This window comes from Sminthopsis crassicaudata, chromosome 3, assembly GCF_048593235.1.
Source record: "Sminthopsis crassicaudata isolate SCR6 chromosome 3, ASM4859323v1, whole genome shotgun sequence".
Lineage (NCBI taxonomy): Eukaryota > Metazoa > Chordata > Mammalia > Dasyuromorphia > Dasyuridae > Sminthopsis > Sminthopsis crassicaudata.
Window position 1 is genome coordinate 447,413,636 of NC_133619.1, and position 24,138 is coordinate 447,437,773.

Here is a 24,138-nt window from a genome sequence, read left to right on the forward strand (position 1 = left end):
CAACTGAAAATACTATTGGATATTAGAGATAATCTTGCAAGTCTTCATCTGCAAAATGAGAAATATGGGTAATATGAGCCTCCAAGGTCCTATTTTGCTCTATGATCCTAAACATGGGCATATTAGTATGTGCGAATGCCTGATATTTCATATATTATGGAGCCAAAAAGAGAGGGTGCTAACAGTAAAATTCTATTCAGATTCTGTCTGGGAGTAAAAGAAGCACTCATAAATCATTGAATAGTGAATAAAGACACATTTAGGTCCAGATTAGCAAGGATATAAACAAGAAGTGATACTTCTATTTAGCTTATATAAATGCAGCCTTCTCAGCAGGATTTTTTATACTAATTTATGTTGTCTGACATATTAGAGAAGTCTCAACTTTATATGAATGGGACTTTTTAATGCTCTGTGCTTACCAGAAGGAAGTTCGGAGCCAATTAGTTTCTGAGGACAGTTTTCTTGCCCTTTAGTCAAAATTAATCCCTCTTATGGGCCTGGTCTTGACACAGGTGGATTCTGGTAAGACTCATCTTAAGCGTTTTCAGATTGAATTTAGAACAATGAGGTCACACAATTAATTTAAAATAATCAATCAGCCATGGCCCTGCCTCTCAAGTCAGTGCATACTCTGTGCACAAGCAATACAGAAATCAAAGCTGATGGTTTTACTGTTTGGAGTTTGTCAAACACTACAACTTGTTTTTTCATGGACTCCCTTAAAACCACTTCACAGAGCTCCTAAATTCATCTTGGTTTTTGCCTCCTTACCTGAGATAATACCACTTTTGTTTCTAATGGGAATATAGTCTAACAATTGCAAGATCCCATTGCTAAACTTTTTCACATGGTTTAGGTCATTTCACTTATAACTGCCTGTTATGTACAGGCTGAATGCTTCAGATAGGTACTGAGAATTCAAAGTTGAAAAGACTACATAAACCTCAAAATGCCATAGAGCTAGGTTTTTAGTCAAAAGACCAGTTGTCAACTGTTTAGCCTATGAAATGACTTGAGTCAGAAAAACATTTTGGCAAAAAGAATCAGAAAACTGTGACATGTAAACCTAGAAGTGACCCAGCCTCATCACTTTGCAAATGAGACTATAGTGTCACATGGTAACTAAATAGGAAAACTGAGAGTGAATTATTCCTCTGACTAGAAGGGAAGCTAGGCAACTCAGTGGAAAGAGCAGCAAACTTGGAGTCAAAAATTGAATTCAAAAGTGAACATGTGCAAACCTGGGCAAATCACTTAATTCTTTTTGTCTCAGTTATCTCAATAGGACAGGCCTGAAATGATTGAACAACAACAATCTCTGGTTAGAAGGGACTGGTCTAGAGTGGCAGATGTAGCAAATAGGCTAATGAATATAAGGATTGAAAAGACTACATTAGAATTAGCAATAAAAAAGTCACTGGAAACCTTGAAGTGTACAGTTTTAGGAAAGTAATTGGAAATAAACTACATTGCAGAGATGCTGAACTATCAATGGATGAGAGAGAAAAGGCAATAGTTAAGACTAGGCTATTTGGGAAATATTTCTCCCATTCCATTTTTATTATCCATTTTTAAATTTATTTTATTTATTTATTTTTTGCTGAGGCAATTGGGAATTAAGTGCCTTGCCCAGGGTCATACAGCCAGGAAGTGCTTAAGTGTCTGTAGTCAAATTTGAACTCAGGTCCTCCTGACTTCAGAGCTGGTGCTTTATCCACTACACCAACTAACTGCCCCTATTTATTATCCATTTTTTAAAAATTGCTATATTATGTTATGAAACAATAAATGATTTCTAAGAAAAATCCAGATAAACCCCCCTACAAAGCAACTTCTCTGTAAACAGTTACACTAAATTTATCTAATAGAATGATTTTTGATTTATTGTGTGCCACTTTCTGTTTTTGAAGCTTGCCTCTTGTTAACAGAAAAGATGGATATATTCTGAGGATTCTTGTTCTGGCTACTTTATCTTCTATAACTTTTTCTGACACTTTTCATTCTTGGGTCTCATTCTCCCTGACTGGCTGGTTCTTCTCATTCTCATTTTCTAGATCATTACTCATGCCCTACCTCCAAACCATGGATTTGTCTATAAGGTTCAGGATCTCTTCTTTTCTTGGTGATGTCATCAGTTTTCATGAATTTAGCTATTATATCTATGGAGAAGACTTTGAGATATTTATCTGGGCTAATCTCTTTTGAGCTCTTATCCTATTTTAGCTCTGTGCATAAAATAAATCTATTATTTTCCCCAAAACCAGCCCCAGTTCCTAACTTCTTTATTTATGTCTATGGTATACCATCTTTCCATGCACCTTAAGTTCATATTTTCAGAAAGTCATTCTTGATTCTTTATTCTTTTGCATATATCATGAGTTACTAAATCTTCTGTAATTATACCCCTCAACATCTCTCATATCTGTCCACTTCTCTTTATACACAACACAGTCACTATTGCCCAGGCCCTTATTATCCGTTTCCTGAACTATTGAAGTTTGCTAATTTGTCTTCTGGTCACTAATCTCTTCCCATTCCAACCTGTTCTTCACACTGTTGCTTAAATAATATTCTGCTACTCAAAAAACTTAAATCACACTTAAATAAAATAAAAGATTCTCTTTTTGGAAACTAAAGCCTTCCACGAATTTTGTATCTCACCCCAACTGCCCTGCCAGATGTTCATTTTACATTTTACATCTGTGTTCAGCCACCACCATGACTTCACCCCCAAGAATCCCTAGTTTCCTTTTAACGATAACTTCAAGTTTCCCTTTCTGCAAGAATCCTTTTCATATCCTCATAACTGTGAGCATTCCTTCCTTTAATATTAATTGAATATATATTTTTCTCTAATAAAATCTCCTTGAAGATAAAGTGTTTCCTTTTTACCATTGAATTGCAATAGCAATTTAGTAAATGGAACATAGTATGAGCTTAATCAATATTTGTTAATTGATTTTTTTAAACCCACTATAAGCGATTAAATAACCTAAAGAAATTATATAGGAAAAAAAAAAAAAAACTAGAGTCAAGACAGAGCCTTGGAATGTGCCCACCATTTTGGAAAAGGGTAACAAGATAGTTTGTGTCCAGATCAGAGGAAAAAATAAACTAAGTATAATTGAAATACAAAAAAGAAAGTGTTTAAGATAAATCCAGGGGTAGTTCTAAGAAGTACATAGTCAAATGCTGCCAAGATGTCAAGCAGAATTAAAATCGACAAAGGACATTGGTTTTTATTATAGATTTTCATTTGTAAAACCTATGCATGGGTAATTTTTCATCATTGACCCTTGCTAAACTTTCTGTTCTAAATTTTTCCCTCGTTCCCTCAACCTCTTTCCCTAGATAGCAGACAGTCTAATACATGTTAAAAGTATATGTTAAATACTATATATATATATATATAGTATATAGTTATATAGTTATCTTGCTTCACAAGAAAAATCAGATTTAAAAAGATTGTAAAAGCACCCTGGAAAGGAATATAAAAATGCAAGCAAACAATAACAGATAGAATAGAAATGCTATGTTGTGATCCACACTCAGTTCCCATGGTTCTTTCACTGGGTGTAGCTGATTCTCTTCATTACTTAACAATTGGAACTGATTTGATTCATCTCATTGTTGAAGAGGGCCACGTCCATCAGAATTGATCCTCATATAGTATTGTTGTTGAAGTGTATAATGATCTCCTTGTCCTGCTCATTTCATGTAAGTTCTCCAAGTCTCTCTGTATTCATCCTGTTGGTCATTTCTTACAGAACAATAATATTTCATGATATTCATATACCGCAATTTATTCAGTCATTCTCCAATTGTTGGGCATCCATTTATTTTCCAGTTTCTGGCCACTACAAAAAGGGCTGCCACAAATATTTTGGCACATACAGGTCCCTTTCCCTTCTTTAAGATCTCGTTGGGATACAAACCCTGTAGTAACACTGCTGGATCAAAGGGTATGCACAGTTTGATAACTTTTTGAGCATAGTTCCAAATTGCTCTCCAGAATGGCTGGATACATTCACAATTCCACCAGCAATGTATCAGTGAGGGACATTGATTTTAGCAATTTAGAGAGAAAAAGTGTATATAAGAATTATTCTTGTCTACTTTGAGCATATAATCTGTAAGGAATAAGATACACTCCTAAAGCTAAATGCACAATGTAATAATAAATACAATAAAGAACAACAAAAGCTGCTATATGTACTCTAAAAGGGAAGGCCTAGATACTTAAAGAAGATTCTTCCTTGTTCTCCACTGGGCACAGATAGTGTTTATTTTGTCTATTACTGACTAAAACTTCCTGACTATTCCTGACTAAAAGCTATTTTGCACTTCCTCCTAACTTTCACTGATGTATTTTTACCTTTGTTTCCAGGGAACATTTTTTTTTATGCCAGCCTCATTTATTCAACAAACATTTAATGAATGTTGGTATATAAAGCACATTATGGAATTATTCTAGGGAACACAAACTTTAAGATACAACCTATGTTCTTGTGAACCTTACAGGGAGAGAAGCATATTACTCAAGTAATTGTAATTTTCTAAAAAAAAAAAAAAAGCCCATTTGATATCAAAGATTGGATATTAATTTGATAAGGGAGTGAAGTCTTTGTGGATGTTAAAGCATCTGAGCAATGCTGAAGCTATGTGGAATAACATAAATATTTTTAATTTTTAATTTTACTGACTTTAATATCACTTCTTCCTCATGATTCCTCTCTGTACTCATATACTCTTATACTTCTAATTAATACTTTCAGCCTAATTCTTTCATACCCCATTGTTACTATTAACTTTTCATTTCATCCCAGCTTTTATAGCTATGATTTCAACAAATACTTATAATCCAAGCAGAATATTTGCACTTTTCATCATTTCGCTTATATGACGTTGCTACTGATAAGGCAAATTAATAGGGATGTGGACCTTTTTTGTTACCAGTGATTGAATTAATTTAGATTCAACACAAATTTTATTAAGTACTAGGACACATAAAAGGTCTTGGGGATATTAATCCTTTGCATTTTTAAAATGTTTTATTGTTTTAGGGTATTTCAACATGTATTAAAACTTTATATCTTAATACAAAGTATTTTGCAACCAACTCAACTGTATTAATAGCACATAAATTCTATGACTACATGTTGGGAAGCTAATTCCAATCTAAATTATTTGATACCACTTCCTAAATCATTTTCAATACACACCAACTTTTCGTAAAAGGACTAATTAAAATAAATCAATATCTAATGCTTGGATTGTTTTTTGTAATCCCTGGATTGAAAAAAAGTTTTTTTTAAAGAAAAAAGCTTATGTATGTATTAAGAAAATTTGGAATTTTAAAAAGTGTTGAATCAATGAATAGCTTTTTATTTTGGTTTAAGCTTTTGTGCCAATTTTTATAACGTGCACAACATTGTTAGAACATCTTTTTTAACTCTAAGAGTTTTAGTTTAAAATGATGAAAGATGGTATAGCCATTATGTAATACATCATCAGAGCAACCTAATGAAGCCACCCAAGAGAAATAGTTTTTCCCTTTGATACTCATTAAAGTGTTTGAGATGTTTTCTGTTATGTTTACATTTATTTAATAGGTTTTTATAAAAGGAGGTGTGATAATATTGCTAACTAGATAGACTCAAATTCTCTTAAGATTTGCTTTTGTCTATAAATCAGCCAAGTGGCTAAGTATTGTAATCCCAAAAGGAGAAAATGAAACTCTCTCAAGTGAAAAAAACACAGAGGGCAATATTTATGAGCCTTCATCATATGAAAAGTTTTCTTATTTTTCTAATTGGGATATGTATCAGGAAGGGAAAAGGAGAAAGGCTGTGTGTGGATCTTGATTATAGGATCAAGTAATACATATTTTCTCTCCCTTTTAATCCCAATAATACTTGTGTTGATATCTATATAAAATCTTCCTCCATCTATAAAGATCAAAACCCATGGAGAACTAATTACATATGTTTTTAAAAAGTTACCTAGCATTCTGAGAGGTAAAATTATTTGTCCATCACATCACTAGTTTCAAAGGCAGAATTTGGCCTTTCTGTCTCCAGGTTTAGCTGTCTATTCAATATATCATACTACCTCTCAAGAAAACAGTAATAATTCATTTAAAAATTTTAACATGTACTATATGATGATCAATTCTGATGGGCATGGACCTCTTCAACAATGAGATGAAACAAATCAACCCCAATAGAGCAGTAATGAACTGAACCAGCTACACCCAGCGAAAGAACTCAGGAAAATGAGAGGGAATTCCCAATCCCTCTATTTTTGTCCATCTGCATTTTTATTTCCTTCACAGGATAATTGTACACTATTTCAAAATCCGATTCTTCTTGTGCAGCAAAATAGTTGTATGGACCTGTATACATATATTGTATTTAACATATACTTTAACATATTTAACGTGTATTGGTCAACCTGCCATCTGGGGGAGGGGGTGGGGAGGAAGGACAAGAAAAATTGAAACAAAAGGTTTTCCAATTGTCAATGCTAAAAATTACTCATGCATATATCTTATAAATAAAAAGCTATAATAAAAAAATTAACATAATTATTTTTTCTTTGCCAAGCATATGTAAAGAAAGTATAGCTAACTTTTCACATGAGCTTTTTTCATATTTCTTATGAGCTATTTCATATTCATTATATAATTTCATTTTACATATTTAATTATGATAAGTACTAAGAGCTAAGATATTATAAAAGGCTCCAATCATGCTTTATTCCAATCTCTTTACATGCCTTGGAAGACAAAATCTCTTAAAAATTGCTTTTCAATTCTGATTAGTTGATTTTTTTTATTTCATGATTTTTTATCTCAATATTTTTTCAATAAAGTTATATATTTGGAGGACTCTTAACTAATCTTAACTATGACTAACTTCATTTAATATAATAATAATAATAATCCTTATTTACTTTTCTTTTATCTTTGTAAATTTTTAAAATTCATGTAGGGATATATTTCTAGGGTTAAAATTAAATATTTACATATATCTTTTTGACAGGGACTTTAATGACCCAGTAAGACTCAGTTTACTTTCCTGGCTCATATCCCCTACCCAAGAGACTTGGGAAAATGTATGCTTGGTACTCTTCGTGTGCTCAAGCTAACTTCTTGATTGCAAGTATATTATTCACAAAATTAAAGATTTTATTTTATCCTAAGTGAAATAGAGAGTCACTGGAGATTTGAGGGCGGTGAAGTGACCTGTGTTTTAAAAATATTGTTTTAGAAGCTCTTAAATTTAGGAGTTTGGAAAATGAACGTATTGGAAAATCAGCTTCCCCTTTCTCCACCCTCATCCCAACTATTTACTAACAGAGGCTCTCAAAATGGGTAATTTAGCAATCTAGTGGCCATACCAAAAATCTGGTGGCCACACTATAAGAAAAACAGACATTTCATTTAAAAAAATTAGATATCTGAATCCTAATTAATTATTGAGAGGAATTCTGGAGATACCTTTAACTCCCCCTATGTCTCCCAAAAAGAAATGTGGCCATGGGTATTTTCAGAAAGGGTTTTTCTAGACCATAATGTTTTCTAGTTTTGTATCCATTTCTGATTCCACTTAGATATTTTACAATGGCTCCAACAGCTGGGGCATAAGTCTTAACAGTCCTGTGCAGTGGAATCTTATAGCTATTCTTCAGCTCCCCAGGTGAATTGTGACATCTCTGTTGGTTTTTCCACTTCTCGGTCTGGTTTGGGACTTTCTATTTTTGACTGGTAGAGAAACAAGTTGCTATTTATTTTTTCCCAAATGTAGGTTTTCTTAGCTTTTTTAGCACTTTATTAAAGAATCCATTATCCCTCCAGTGAAGTGGACCCCAGATCTTCTCAACAATCTGAGATGTTACCTCCCCTTAAGGCTATACTTTTATAGGGTTACAATTATGCCTAATGTATGTAGAACAGAGATTTCATTGGTTAATATAAGCTAAAATATGAATACTAACAGGATCACACGTTGGGTAATGCTATTACAATCTGTGATTTAAGTGGTCATAAGATGACCACCTGCTCCTTTGGATAAGTGATGGATCTGAAGATACAAAACCATTTTGGAGGACTTTCCTTGCAGTTGTGATCTCTGCTGCACTGGGTTTGGTCATCATAAGAGGGCAACACAGGGATGGAGAATCTTTAATTAACTTCCTATAGTTAAGCAAGTTAAATTAGAATCTGCAGCTCACAGCTCTGTGATCTTATGTACAGAATGTTGATATGATTCTATCAAATTGATTAATACTGATTGGAATAAAATAGGAATCCCAGATGAATTACTTCTCTCAGCAGATACAGTACACTGATATAGTAGATAGAGTATCAGGCCTACAGTCAGGAAGACTCATTTTCTTAAGTTAAAGCCAACCTCAGACACTTAATAGCTGTATGACCCATAATAGCTGTGTGTCACTTATCTCTGTTTGTCTCAGTTTTCTCTTCTATAAAATGACCTGGAGAAGGAAATGGCAATCCACTCCAGGATTTTTTTTTGTTGTTGTTGGGGCCTGGGGTGTGTGTGGAGTGAAAGGTCAGGGAGAGGGGGAGCAAAAGCCAAAACCCAAATGAGAGTCAGAAATAACTAAAAAATAAAAATAACAAAAAAAGCAGATTAACATTTACTTATATTTTTGTTTAGTTCTTTCTATATTGCGATATCTCACATCTATATGATGGATCAATAGTAAAGTATGGAGGCCCCAAAATAGGCAACTTCACAGCTCTGTGGAGGATAAACTGGGGTAAAGATTGGAAGCATAGAGGACAATTAGAAGATTTTGTAGAGTAGTCTAGATGAGATTCTGGAGTCCTGCACTAGGATGGTGGCTAATAGAATGAAAAGAGATGAGCTTATGAGAGAGGTGGAAATTGTCTATTATGATTTCCCTTATTGCTTTCATGTTTCTGAGCTTAATCAGACTCAAGTTTCAGCTTCAGCTTCCTCAAGATTCTGAAGCCTTTTGGGAAAACAAGGCAATAAACTTATTCCATCTAATCTCCATATTAATGAATGAATATTGCTGAGAATTCCCTCCCAATCCCTTGAGGGTTTTTATGGGATTGATTTCTGGATAAGTAAAGAAGGCACTGATTCTTCTTACTTCTTTAATGGAAATGTCTCCTGGAAGAAGAAATCCATCTTGCTCTCACATGGCTGTTATCCTATGAAATCCTTTTCTTTAGTGTACTGAAATCTTGACCTTATAATGTGGCTAATTTTGAATGAAGATATATTGAATAGTGCTTTGGAAATATATTGGGAATAATAAAAAAGGTGGTGACTAGATGAGAACAACTTACTTTTATCTTTCACATTGTTTGTTCATAAAAATTCCATTCTGTTAGGTTGTGTACGAAGGTTCCCATGCTGTCAAGTCAGTGTAGAATCTGGCAAAGGAAAAGTTTGGTGGAACATAAGGAAAACCTGCTACAAAATAGTGGAACACAACTGGTTCGAGAGTTTCATTGTCCTCATGATCCTTCTCAGCAGTGGTGCTTTGGTAAGTGATGGACCATGTGTATAAAAACATTTGACTTAAGAATTTAACTGATGTAGAACATTATTGCAATGATTGTTTTCGCCTAAATTGAAGTGTAGATTCTCCTTGAATTATAGAGATCCAATAAGGAATATGTGAAAAATTAAAATCTTCACACTATACAGAATAGAACAAGGTATTCTCAGAACTATACTAATCTTGCCTTTTTGCTAAAACCTGCTTAAAACATGAATAAGTATTATATATATATATACATATATATATTCTTTGAAATGATATTATTAATAATATACAGTATATATATAGACTATTTAAAAGAGGATTGAATTAGTTCAAATAAAAGTTTGCTCTTTACTTAAGTTTTATTAATTTTTTGTTATATTTTCATCAGGTTTTACAATACCAACCATTATTATAATGCTTATTTTAAATTTTCATATAATTATTCTATTTACATTTTGCGGCTTAGAAGAATTGAGGCATTTCAATATTGAAAGCCAGAGAAGTCTTATTTCTTTTTGAAAGTACTCAATGTATATAAAAAATTCTTTAAGATTCACAAAAAAGTGCTTCTTTAGATGATAATATGGTATTGCTATACCTTGAACTTTGGGACTTATTTCTATTACTACCAATGGATTGGGGGTCTGTGCCCAGGCTTTCTTTGCCTGTGACTCTGATGATTCATAAATTCATGTATAAGATGATAAAATAAAAATAAGTAGATTGATTACCTGTGGCTGTGAAATAAAGCAAAGAAAATTAGTTCATGTGAACTCATAGTCTTATCACTACCATTCAATCTACAGAAACCAATTTTCTTTACTAATCTGTATTCCAAATCATTTTTCAGTGTTAGTTATCATTGAAATATGGTTTTTCTCCCCCACAGGCTTTTGAAGATATATACATTGAAAAGAGAAAGACCATTAAGACTGTATTGGAATATGCTGACAAGATCTTCACTTATGTCTTCATTATAGAAATGCTTCTAAAATGGGTAGCATATGGTTATAAAACGTATTTTACTAATGCTTGGTGCTGGCTGGACTTCTTGATTGTTGATGTACGTATTTTAAAATAATTTCTAACAGAGGGTACTGGTGCCTCCAACATTAATTATTAAACATAAGTACTTTCATAATGGCTGTGATAATGTGAGCAGAAACACTAAAAGATATTTCACCAAATAAACATTTGTGTGCTATGTGTATGTATATCTTTTTATTCTGAATGTACATAATAATAGGCTATTATTAAAACTATGATAAAATGATAACCAGTACTTAATAGCTAGTAATTTATATGGTGCTTTAAGATTTGAAAACCATTCTACATGTTTCCTCTTGAAATCATTACATATGTGTATAAAATATTAGTGTTCTAATGCTCTGAAATAGTTTGAACATTTTCCCCATTTTTACACATGAGGAAACTAAAGCTTAGATAGACTTAAGTGATTTGTCCAGGTCATACAGCTAGTAAGTATCTGAGATAGGATTTAATCTAAGATTATCCTGATACTAAATCTAGGATATTCTCTACTAGCCACTTCCTTTGCTTTAAAGTTGATTTTATTATCTTGAATATCTCTTTTGGAAATATTTGGAAATATATATGTATGTCCTGCCATCATATTTAAATAGAAATATTCATTTGCTATCTTATAAGATATATTTTATAATATAATCTGTACATATGTGTATAAATACAAAGAAATATAGTTAACCAATAGCTAAATTCTAAAATTATGTATGTATATACATATAATATGCATATACATGCATGTCTGTGTGTGTAGGCTTATAGAGAGTTATGTCTAATGTGTAAACAAACATATCACATACAAATAACTTTAGAATTTAGCCACTGGTTGACTATACCAAGCATCACAGTGGAGGAAGAAAGAAATATTATTAGAAATTTTTAAACAAATACGTGCAACCCTATAGAATAATTATATAAAACTATAAAATGAAAATATAAATATAAAATAATCAAAACTATACTTAAGATTTTTTTCTAGTTTAGCTGTTCTTTTAGTGACACATTTATACGTATATATTATGAAAATAATTGAGAGGAATGTCATCTATTTTGTTTATGTTTCTGATTTCCCTCTGATTTTTAACATGTATTAATGATGACATAATATTAGATTTTTGTGACCTATGTTTTGAAAAATCTTTGGGTTAGTGATAACAAACTTTTATGTTCTGCAGTGAGTGCTCATGGTTCTACTTATAATTCTTTACTTCTTATAAAAATTTACCACATGTTGAGAAGCATCAAGGTGAAGTGCAAAGAGGTCACAGTACCTCAGTTCAAATCTCATCTCTGCAATTTATTACTTTGGTGACCTCAGATAAAATTTCAGTGTTTTATCTGTAAATAAAGTGGTCTAGTTCACTTTTTAATACTTTCTTTATAATCAAACCACAGCACTTTTTTCTGTGTTATTCACTTAAGTACCAAACCAGATGCCTCCATCAGCAGAATTCATTGAACTTTTATTAAGCATGTAGCTTCCATCAAAAGTTTAATTCTAGTAGGAGACTAAGGATATTCCTAACAAATTAGCTTCACACACACCCCAAAAAAAAAACAAAAAGAAAAATGAGAAGTGCATAAAAGATATGCTAACAAAGTATTTAAAGAGTCTTGAGGAGGCAAGATTAGGATGAGTTTCAAGAAGAATATGTTGTTTAGAAATTGAAAAATTAATTAGGGAGAAGAGGATTTGGAAACAAAGCATCTAATAGCCAGAAACAGTAGCAAAAATAGTGGTATAAAGATTAGAAATTTGGTGGGAGAATGGAACTCTTGAAAGAGAGAAGTAGCTTGTATAAATCTTTGAATGACAAGCCAAAAAAAAACAACAAACAAACAAACAAACAAAAAACACTTGACTTTTATTTAGAAGAAACTTAGGGAACCACTGGAAATTCTTGAATTAGGAGATGGCATGGCCAAGAACAACCTGATAGTTATATGGAGGATGGATTTAATGAAAGAGGTATAGAATTGGAGAAAAAAGGTTAAGAAACTACTTCATACATGAAGTAATGAAGGTATTGGGTTAGAAAGGCTGCAATGAGAAGAACCAATAGAAGATATACTTAAAACATCATGGATAAAAAGAGGATTCTGGGAAGATGGTAGAATAGATCAGAAAATTCTGAGCTCTCTAAATCTTCTCCACAAAGACAACAAAATGTTGCCTCAGGAAGAATGTTGAGCAGATAAAAATAAAGTTTTGGGTTAGAGCAGTAGTCCTTCTGGGACAATTGGAGAAGATCCAAAGAAATATACTAGTACAGAGACTTATAGTAAAATATAAACATCCCTGCTAGTTGCACTGAAATAGCAAATTGTGAGCCCTGGAACTAGCTGGGTTTAGAGGCAACCTACCGCCCAGCCATAGGAATATTCATCTCCTATCAGTTTGAGGAGTCAGGCCTCTGAATTCTAAATGGAGGAAGACTCTGATGATAAGGAACACCAGACCCATCTGTGATGCTGGAGAAAATAGTCTTGGATAAGAAAGAACCAGCACATGCCTGGTGAGTGCAGAAGCAATGGGACAGAAACACTGATGGCTCTGGACACTTATAGGAGGGCAGAGTTCTTCATTTTAATTCCAGGCTAGAGGAAAGAACATATCCCAGGACTAGAAGTGACTATACTAACCAACTGCTTATAAATAATTAATAAGTAAAGATAAGCTAGCAAAGGAGAAAGAACCCAACAATAGAACATTACTATAAGAATAGAAAAGACCAGGATTATCTTCAGAGGAGAATATTGAAATTTTTATAAAGCCCCTTCTACTCCAAAGAGTAATGTTAAATGGTCATCTGCCCAAAAAGAGTTCCTCAAAAAAACTCAAAAAACCTTTAAAATCAAATGAGAAAGATGAAAGGAAAAAAATTTAAATGAACAATCCAGGAAAAACAAGATTATGAAAAGAAAGTCAATTAACTAGAAATGGAGATCCATAATGACTACTTGAGAAATAGAATTGACCAAGAGAAAGTTAACAAAGTTATAAGACACCAAGAAATAATAAAACAAAATATGAAGAATGAAAAAATAAAAGAGAACATGAGAAATCTATCAAGAAAAATAACTGATCTGGAAAACAGATCATGAAGACAAAATGTAAGAATAATCAAACTTCCTGAAAGCTACAATTTAGCTTGTGGGTCAAGGCTGGGGTGGCGCTGAGGCACTCTACTTACTTGTTCAGACTTTGAAAGTTGTTTTCCACTGGTAGACTTTCTAATAATAGTTTTTTTTTTAATAATTTTAGTAGTTTTTTGGTAGACATTTTGAGTTAAGTGAGTTGCCCAACATCACACAGTTAGTAAGTGTCTGGGGCCAAATTTTAACTCCTGACTCTAGGGTCAGTGCTCTTTCCATTATGCCACTTAGATGCCCTTTACAATTCTGGTTTTACAAAAACCTTTTTTTTTAGTTTTCACTGCAGCCAATTTTCATCACTATTTTAACAACTAGAGTACAGTTCCAATCAAATTCTAATGACATTTTATTCCATTGTTAACATCTATATTACAAACTTTCTTTTTAACCTGAGTTTAAATACAACTTCTGGCATATAATACCTCCTAGCTGTGTGATCCTGGGCAAATCACATAAACAATTGCCTTGCAAAAAAAAAAAAAAAAGTGACTATCCTCTAGACATGGATATATCCTCCAATGACACATAGAGGTGGGAGGGGAGGATGGGCTCAAGACATAACCACTCAGTTTGGTGCTATGAAAAGGCAATAGTGTGAAATGATTGAAAAATAGTTTGAAACCTAATTATATTTCATTTGGGCTTAGGTGATTTGTCCCATAAGCAAGTAGGGAAAGTTTTTTGAGAGGGAGAGTGAAATGGTCAGACCTATTGTATAAGGAACATTTTTTTGGCACTTGTGTGGGAAACATGCAGAAATAAGAGAAACTGGAGATGAATAATAATATGTAGCATTTAGAGCGGGTTTAAATTAGTGAAAGACACAAGAAATGTTGTGGAATTATAATTAAAAGGAATTGGTAATTGACTAGATGTGAAGGAAAAGGGGAGGGAAGAATAAGAAAGAAAAAACTGGTTTGAAGCATATTAACATAATTGAATATATTAAGAAATTCATGCCCCATGTTCATTAAGAATATTAAACACTAGAGTTTTATAACATTAGCATTAAATACAGGTAGCTAAGGGTAGCAAGTGGATAGAACACTTTCCCTGGAATTAGAAGGATCTGAATTCAAATCTAGTCTCAGACACACTTAATAATGTGTGAGAATGGGCAAATCAGAAACAAGGAAGGAAGGAAGGAAAGAAGGAAGGGAAGAAGGGAGAAAGGAAGGAAGAAAGAAGGAAGGGAAGAAGGAAGAAAGAAGGAAGGGAGAGAGGAAAGAAGGAAGGAAGGAAGGAAGGAAGGAAGGAAGGAAGGAAGGAAGGAAGGAAGGAAGGAAGGGGAGACAGACAGAGAGAGAGAGACAGACAGAAAGAAGAAAGGATTCAATGAAATTCAATGAAATCAGCTCTGTTACTTACAATACCTGATTGTTTAACTTTTCAGTATGGGAATATACTTCAGAAATCATAAATCATACTTTCTGTCTTGGGAAGGGGAGAGGTAAGGGAGGAAGGGAGAAAAATCTGGAACACAGAGTCTTACAAAAATGAATGTTGAAAACTGTCTTTAAATGTATTTGGAAAATAAATTACTATTAAAAATTAAAGGATAGAAGGGAAAAATACAAAACAAAATCATAAATCTTTATCAATGAGGGTTTGATTTGTTATTTTGTTGATTGTCTAGATTTAATGAATATAAAAGTATATTTGCATGCATTTGTTTTGAAGAGACAAATTGTTCTATAATTTTTAAACATTTACTAGTATACTTCTCTATTACTCTACAAACATTTCTTAAGTTTAGTAGGAATTCATTGGAAGCTTTCAGGGATGAAGTCACTACACTGCAGGCATGGTGACTAAAAATAATAACTGGCTCATATATAATGTTTTAAGATTTGCATGATGCTTCATATCCATTATCTCATTTGAGCTTCATAACACCCTGCTTAAATTATAGTTAATGAAACATCATTTAAATTGTAGTCTCTTATTGACCTAATTGACTCTTTGCTCTTAATTAATTATTGATAACTGGATTTGATATTAGTTTTTGAAAAATTGTAAGATAAATTTAGGCCAGGTTGAAATTATATCATTTAGGGAAATAGTAGAATGTAGAAATCAGAAAGCCATCAGAATATCATTCAATAATATATGTATTTTGCTCAGACTTCATCAGTGGAAGCTTTATGTCCAGGTACTGGCTTAACTTTACATAACTATGAGCATAGTCTAGTGTTTCTTTCAGATGGTTCAGATGGTCTTGAGTACAATATTGAGTCTCTAATAACAACTTTCAGTTAGCAAATTTCTACAAATGCTACTACAAATCAATTTCAATAAAAAGTAATTCATATTTCTATGACACTCTCAGATATACAAAGTGTTCTCAAATACTCTATGAATTGGGTAGACATCTGCTAGTGAATGTTTTATAGAAAAGGAGTATAGAAGTAAAGTAACTTGCCTATAGTTCATAGGTAGTAGCTGTCATACTTCTTGCCTCTATCTAACAGTATCTCCAGATCTCTTTTTACTACATACATAACTTAAGTTTATTTATGTTTATCTGGCAATTCTAAATAATATAGCCAAAATTTTTCATTAATGTGAACTTGTTCTTTAACAGCATTTCTCAAAAAAAAAAACAAAAACAAAACAAAAAAAAAAAAAACAAATAAAAACAAAAACAAAACAAAACAAAACAAAACAAAAAACATTTTTATGTCTTTTCCTAAGCATATACTTTGCATGATTTGGTTATTTATTAAGTAGTTCTTATATGATAACTTTAAATTTACACAGGTGTTTAACACAATAAATGTGAGATTTTGTTGTTATTGGGTTTTTTCTAATTTTTGGCAGGTATCTATAATTACACTTGTAGCCAGTACTCTTGGATATTCAGACCTTGGTCCCATTAAATCCCTCCGGACATTAAGAGCTTTAAGACCACTCCGTGCTTTATCTCGATTTGAAGGAATGCGGGTAAGAAAATAATTAATTTCATGAAGTATTCTTCAGTATTATTCAGAATAAACTATAAAAATGTGAATAAAAATATAAAAGTTTACATAGAATTCCTAATGTTTTTTTGTTGTATAATTGCTCATCTCACATCAAAATCACTGAAAATGTTATATCACGTCATTTATCTGGCAAATTTTTGAATAAAATGTTCTACATAAGTGACTTTCTAGATGTTTGGATATCTTCAATTTTTTCATCTTTTTCATGTAGAAATCTGTCCAAAATCTATTATTTACTTCTCAGCCTTCTTAAATAGCCTGTGAATTGTAATTTAGTCTTTCTTGAATAGATGAGTAATTATCATGAACATCAATTATTTTAATATAGTGACACCCTTTAGGTTTTTTAAGGATATTAAAGTAGATTTGGAGTCAGGAATTGAGTTCAAATCCAAGCTTAGCTACCAGCTATCTTTATGACCTTTGGCAAGTAGCAACCATAATAGGCCTCAGTTGTTTTTATTTTATTTGTTTTAGGTTTTTTTGGTTTTTGGTTTTTGGTTTTTTGGGGTTTTTTTGGTAGAACTTAGGTATTAGACTAAAAAATCTTTAAAGTCTTCTTTCAATATTAAATCATGATTTCCCATCCTTTTCCTTTAAATGTATACTCAATTGGGAAATGAGTGTAAACTGTGAGCATTGGGGTTTTTTTGTTTTGTTTTGTTTCTCTTCCCAGATTATTTTTACCTTCCGAATACAATCCTTCCTTCGCAACACCAACAACAACAAAATTCGATTCTGCACATATATATTGTACCTAGGATATACTATAAGATATTTAATATGTATGGGAATTCCTGCCATCTAGGGTAGGGGGTGGAGGGAAGGAGGGGAAAAGCTCGGAACAGAAGGGAGTACAAGAGATAATGTTGTAAAAAAAAAAAAATTACCTATGCATATGTACTGTCGAAGAAAATTAATTATAAAAATTAATAAAAAATTTAAAAACATAATTTCAAATTAAAAAAAATGTTTACTCAATTGTTGTATGAAAACTTTCCCCATTTTCCCTTATACTTTCAGATTTATACCATTTCTTTCAGTGAATTGAAGAATAAACTCAATCTTAATTTACAAATAATAGTTAATACTTGTCAAACTGTTTTAAACTTTGCAATAGGTTTTACCTCTTTTTACTCTCATTGTAATCCTGTGAGATTGGTATTATTATTACTATTATTCTCATTTTAGTAGTAAAAAGACAGTAAGTTTAAAAGACAGTAGCATTATTATTAATTGTAATAATAACTAGAATGGATACAGTGCTTTCAGGTTTGTGAAACATATATATTAACTCATCTGTTTCTTACATCAAACCTGAGAGATTGATCCCATTTTTATCATCTCCATTTTATAAATAAGGAAACTAAGGCTGAGATAGATTAAGTGATTTGTATAAATCTGAATTTGAACCCAAGTCTTCCAAATTCCAAATGAAGCCCTTTTTTCACTTTGCCATTTAGATGCCTCATTTGACAAATGAAAAAACTAGGGCTTAAAGAAGACATGTAAAAATTGAGATGAAATACCACTAAAACACTCTATTTCTCCAAAAGAGAGTGAAACTGTTGTTCTGTAGTGCCATAGTATATTAAGTTTTTGTGTGTTTTTCTTATGGCATTTATCATATAATCCCTTTATTATAATTCAGAAATGAAAGTTCTTCCTGATTCCAGGGCCAGTGCTGTAGCCATTGCTCTACCTCCCTATTATATTCAAGATATTCTCTTAGACATTTAGGATACAAAGATGATAAATATACAGACCCTATCTTAAGGAACTTAAAATAACTTGGGAATTAGAATGCTTATGAGGGAGAAAAAAGACTAAAAGACAACCAAGATTTTAAGGCTGGATTACCATCTGGAAGGCTGACTTTTGAAAGTAAATTCTGTCTGTTGCTATGTCTGATACTATCAAATCAAGTCAATGTGCAAATTATAGTACTGGAAAATAATTTATAATATTGATTACAGTGAACTACCAGTCATAGACTGTTATAATCTTTATATCAAGGCTACATAGACAGGAGAATGACTAATATGTTTTGGAAAGATTTCAACCTAAAAGTTTTGAATAATAAAATAAAAACTAGCCTTCATATTTTGCTTTGGGATTTGCAAATATATCACACTGATCTTCACAACCCTTGGAGGTAAGTTATTATCATCACCATTTTACAGAATTAAGTTTTGGTTCTTAAAACTTTAACAGCATTCAATTAACCAAAAAGTTTTTTTTTTTAATTCCAGAATAGCTTATTCTTCAAATATATACCCCCCAAAAAACAAAACAAAACAAAACAAAACAAAACAAAACAAAAAAACTATAGTATGAACATACTACTAAATTGGCAAGGATGGATTCTCTAGTTCCATAGTAGGTCCCATTTTTCATATTTAAAGTCACTTTGGTTATAAGACAACTTCCTCACTTTCATTTCTCTGGAAGAAGTACATGTTTAAGTCGCATATGATGTATTTAATATATTTTGATAATCTGTAACTTGCACTGAAACTTGGCACATATGCCAATCATATGATTTTATCAACTTTCAAAAGTTTCTGTTGTGTTTATTAGTTTTTGGTAGTTTCTATAATTCTATCAGGAAAGACAGATTCTACTGTTGATGGAGTTTTAAAAGTATTTTTGGTTTGTGGAAGTTTGCCATTATTTTTTGCACTACCCTAAATCCTTTGAACATTCTTTAATAGGAGACAGGCTGTCCTATGCCCTGTTTAAAAAGAGTTAATTAGCAAGAACATATTATGAAATGATCTCATCTTTAAGGCATCCCATAACAGTCATATCAAAATTATCACTGTAGCAAGGTTCAAACTACAGTTTTGTCATTGCTTTATGTATAATTCTGATGAGCTTGGTTTTATATGATGCTGATATATTAAAACCCATTAGCAAAGTGATATACATAATAATATGATAATCATATTGTTTTTCTAGGTAACTGGCTTTACTTTGCTCTTCCTCAATTTTTATGTTTATTCTTAAATCTCAAAAGTTTAATTTGGTATAATGGAAGTAACATTGGACTCAAAGTAGAGATCAAAAGTCTCAACCTAGTTCTACAATCAGCTAGTTGTCTGAGCTCAAGCAATTCACAACTTCCCTGTACTGTATTTTTTTAATAGTAAAATGATAAAGTTAAATTAATCCACATATCCTTTCCAGCTATGACATCTTTGTCCTTGAATCACATTAACAGTATAGTCCCATTTGGACAAGTGTAATCAAGTACTTTATAGTCATAGCTTTCCTGTGATTACATCAGTGTATTTTAATCCTGTTTCAGAACTTCCTTCATCTATGCTGATTAGTTGATGATCCTCTAGTCTTATAGTGCCATTGAAGCAGGTTGACCAGTATCATGCTACTACTGTTTATCTTAGGACATAAACAAGTTAGCAATGGAAATGATCATTAGAAACTCTACCTCATAATCTACTTCCAAGATTTATATTCAGATTGCTCATCCCATTTTATAATATGAACCAAATCTTTTCATGATTTTCTTTTAATTTTGCATATAATCTATATATGATAAGCTTCCTAATCTTGTCAGGAAGCCTGAGCCAATTTGTAGAGAGCATGAAGGTTTGCAAAGTGCTATATATGTTATTTTATTTTATCCTTACAACAATCCTTCGAAGTAGATAATTTTATCATCTCGATTTTACAAACAAGGAAACTGAAGCAGGAAAAGACCTATTCCTGGTCACACAGCTGATATGTGTCTGAAATTGGCTTTGAATGCTATTCTTCCTAACTTAAATGCAGAATGATGTTCTTTCCATTATACCCAGAATTTCTTACCTTCAAAATTTAAAAAAAAAATTACTACAATAGCTTTGATATTTGAAGGCATGTGAAATATTGATAATCCTCAGGTCATTAATTTTTTTAAAAAAAGTGATTATATAGCCTTTGTGTTATGATTTATTACATTATTTAAATTGACAGTGTATTTCATTTAATTTATTTTTTCTTTTCAAGTGTATGCAGAATATGTAACTTCACCTTATAAATACCAGGTTTCCATTTATTTGTTTATTTACCATTTTTCATTTAAGTTCTGTTAACAACTTTAAATGTCATTCATCATTTGTTTTCACATGTTGTCCATGAGTACCATTTTTCTTCACTTTCATTATATATTTCAGGGAATGATCAGATGCTTATTCTACTTTATTTAGCACAGTACTGACTAAGCATACTATTACATACTATTATAAGCATATATTATAAGCATACTATTTAGCACAGTACTGTTAAGCACGTAATATGTCTTCTTGGTTGGTTGATATGATCATTTAATAATTGTATTTCCTGATTCTGTAATACAAAATTTGGGATACTGACTTCATTTATATTGTCTTCATTTGATTTATAAGATGCTGTAATTGTTTGATATCTTATTACTGAGAGATAGCTTCATTCTGTGCAATTATATACCCATACCTAGTACAGCTCCTGCAACATATTAATGCCGAATAAATACTTATTGAATGATTTATTGATGACTGAAATTTTTCTATTTATTTTTGATGTGGTAGGTGGTGGTGAATGCACTTTTAGGAGCAATTCCATCCATTATGAATGTACTTCTGGTCTGCCTCATATTCTGGCTAATTTTTAGCATTATGGGAGTAAATTTGTTTGCTGGCAAGTTCTATGAGTGCATTAACACCACAGATGGCGAGAGGTTTCCTGTAAGCATAGTTGAGAAGTATGAGCATTGTGTACAACTCATGAATAGTAGCCATGATGTCCGGTGGAAAAATGTGAAAGTGAACTTTGATAATGTTGGAATTGGTTACCTTTCTCTGCTTCAAGTTGTAAGTGATACTTTTTAAAATAATGTATATTTGTATTTTGTAATATTTCAATAAGTCATTTTATTTAATTAAGTTTATTTAAGTTTAATTATAAATTAGTGAGCTTGACTATAAATTAAAATTAAAATGAGATTAGAGAAATGTTTTGTGATTATTCAGTATATTCTCCCTTTTATGGCACAAGCATGAATCTACAGACTTTTTGCATATCTTAGATAGTGATATATATGTTCTGTGTTGTTTGTTTCAAAGTAAAATTGGCATAGGTGTAGTTATTTTATTATTCCATTCTAGGTCTGATAAATTATTAAATATACATTTTTATGTCCATAGTAGGGTAAAAATAATTGACTCTCCCCTAAACTATGAACAGATTGTTTTCTAAATGCAGATTTTGATAAGGGGATAATAGTTTTTAATAGTTTTTCATAGAATCAGTTCATATCTTTCACACTACTATCTAAACCACTGATAAAAATTAATGTTATCTTTTTCAGAAATTTATTTGATGTTTTGTAAATAGCTCAGACCCATTTTTTACTTTAGTCAAAGAAATGAAATTATAATTGTTATATTTTAGATGTTAGGTAGGAAAATTCTGGGTTTTTTTTTGTTTTTTTTTGTTTTGTTTTGTTTTGTTTGTTTGTTTCTTTCTTTCTTTTTTATAGGAAGCCTAAGCAAGTTTCTTTGGATTATATAGATAGTTTTTCTCTCCTACACTTCTCTATTCCATCCCCATATCCTTAACCAAAACTCCCCTGATCCCTGTTTAGAAGACAGTATTGAATATAATTTTGACCCCTCATTCAACTAATTCCAATTCATTTAACAACCATCCAAACATTTATGGAAGTTGGAGGGGGTAGAATATGGATATGGAAAGGTGAGGAAGGTTAGAGTGAAGGAAAACGAGGAAAGGGTGAAGATAATTATGGAATTAAAGTAATAGTTTTTAAGTAGGAATATTATAAAAATTGAACTGTTTAATTTAACATTGAATTTTGGAAAAAGCAATAAAATGAACATTTATTATTAAAACAGTATTTTGAAATGTTGTTAGACTGATCAATATTTTATTAACAAAGAATTTTAAATATCTTACATTAAAATTTTTATTTGTTCTAAGTTATAAGCTTTAAACACAAGTTTAATGAATGGCATGTTTTGACAGGCCACATTTAAAGGATGGATGGATATTATGTATGCGGCTGTCGATTCAGTTAATGTAAGTACTGGACAATTTATTAATTAAAACTACAATATCTTAATTGCTTCCCAAGATATTTGCTAAGGACCCTTTGTTAGGCTTTGACATTATTGCAAGGGCTCTGTTCTATTAAATGACTCAGAATAATAAAGAAACAAACATGCTTTCCGTAGACTAAATTATCTTACACAGATATATGATACTGTTTTTTGTTTTTGTTTGTTTGTTTTTTTTTTTTTTCAAAAAAAAAATGGAGATTCTGGTGTGATTTAATAAGAACTCATTTGAATTACTTTTGCCATTATATATTTTTTTCAAGTGGTTAACAGTCCAACTTGTACCATGTGAAAGTCTACAAACTTTTTTTTTTTTTTACATTAAGCATGGAAAATTTGAGAATTCATATCCTCAAACTTCCAATTTTTTTTGTAACTTAATAAAAGGACACTGAAAATATTGACATTATCACCTAGGCAGATTTTGTTTAATAACGATCAATTCAAATTAAAATCATGTTTCAGATCATTTATTTATTTATCATTTAGATCTGATAACATATATAGTTCTAGCTTCATTCCATTTGTCTGTTCAGAGTTAATAGGAATATTGAAAGCCCAGAATTTGGAATTTTAAAATTAAACCAAGGCAGAATGTTAATCCCTGTGTGTCAGAGCAGAATTATAACCTCCAAACGAGTATTATTTGAATTATTTTGCCAATTATCATTGTATAAAAATGAAGTTACTATCTATACTTAGTGTCTCTATATTGCTAATTCTTGCTAATTTTATAGATAGGTTATCAGCCTCAATATGAAGCAAGCCTCTACATGTATCTTTATTTTGTCATCTTTATCATCTTTGGGTCATTCTTCACTTTGAATCTCTTCATTGGTGTCATCATAGATAATTTCAATCAACAGAAAAAGAAGATAAGTATTTCAAGCATTTTTTCATTGTCGTGACTGAGTATGTATATACTGGGTATCCCAAAAGGCTTAGTGAAGTTTTAAAAGCTTAAAACTTCATTAAAACTTTCAGGACACTTTATACATACATCATATATGTAATATATTTGTGTGTATATATATATATATATTCATATGTGCATATAAGTAAGCTTAAAATATTCAGTGTATTTAGTGTATCATTTGAAGCATTCTCATTAAAAGGCTCATTACTTATTTAAATTATTTGTAAGAATGAGTAAAAGTAAATGTTATTCATTTATATTATCTTCTTATACACATGGAAATAATATCTTTTAAAAGAGTACTTAACTTAATTACAATTCTAATTGCAAAAAAGTGAAATATAAGAATGTCATGAGTATTTAAGTGAGA

General features: G+C 31.4%; 1 protein-coding gene and 1 long non-coding RNA gene across 5 annotated transcripts in view; one reads left to right on the forward strand and one right to left on the reverse strand.

The window, feature by feature from the left end:
- Nucleotides 1-24,138, forward strand: part of LOC141562904 (sodium channel protein type 9 subunit alpha) — a 185,140-nt gene that overhangs the window by 142,265 nt on the left and 18,737 nt on the right. For all 4 annotated transcript variants that reach the window (XM_074303212.1, XM_074303214.1, XM_074303213.1 and 1 more), the window contains exons 19-24: nucleotides 9,395-9,549; nucleotides 10,442-10,615; nucleotides 16,573-16,695; nucleotides 21,308-21,589; nucleotides 22,761-22,814; nucleotides 23,590-23,727. In XM_074303212.1, the coding sequence (XP_074159313.1) occupies nucleotides 9,395-9,549; nucleotides 10,442-10,615; nucleotides 16,573-16,695; nucleotides 21,308-21,589; nucleotides 22,761-22,814; nucleotides 23,590-23,727 (926 nt within the window). The remainder of the gene's footprint in view (nucleotides 1-9,394; nucleotides 9,550-10,441; nucleotides 10,616-16,572; nucleotides 16,696-21,307; nucleotides 21,590-22,760; nucleotides 22,815-23,589; nucleotides 23,728-24,138) is intronic.
- The window catches only part of LOC141562905 (uncharacterized), an 88,001-nt gene continuing 72,938 nt past the window's right edge, over nucleotides 9,076-24,138 (reverse strand). The window contains exon 3 of the long non-coding RNA XR_012488275.1: nucleotides 9,076-9,436. This is a non-coding gene — a long non-coding RNA (uncharacterized LOC141562905). The remainder of the gene's footprint in view (nucleotides 9,437-24,138) is intronic.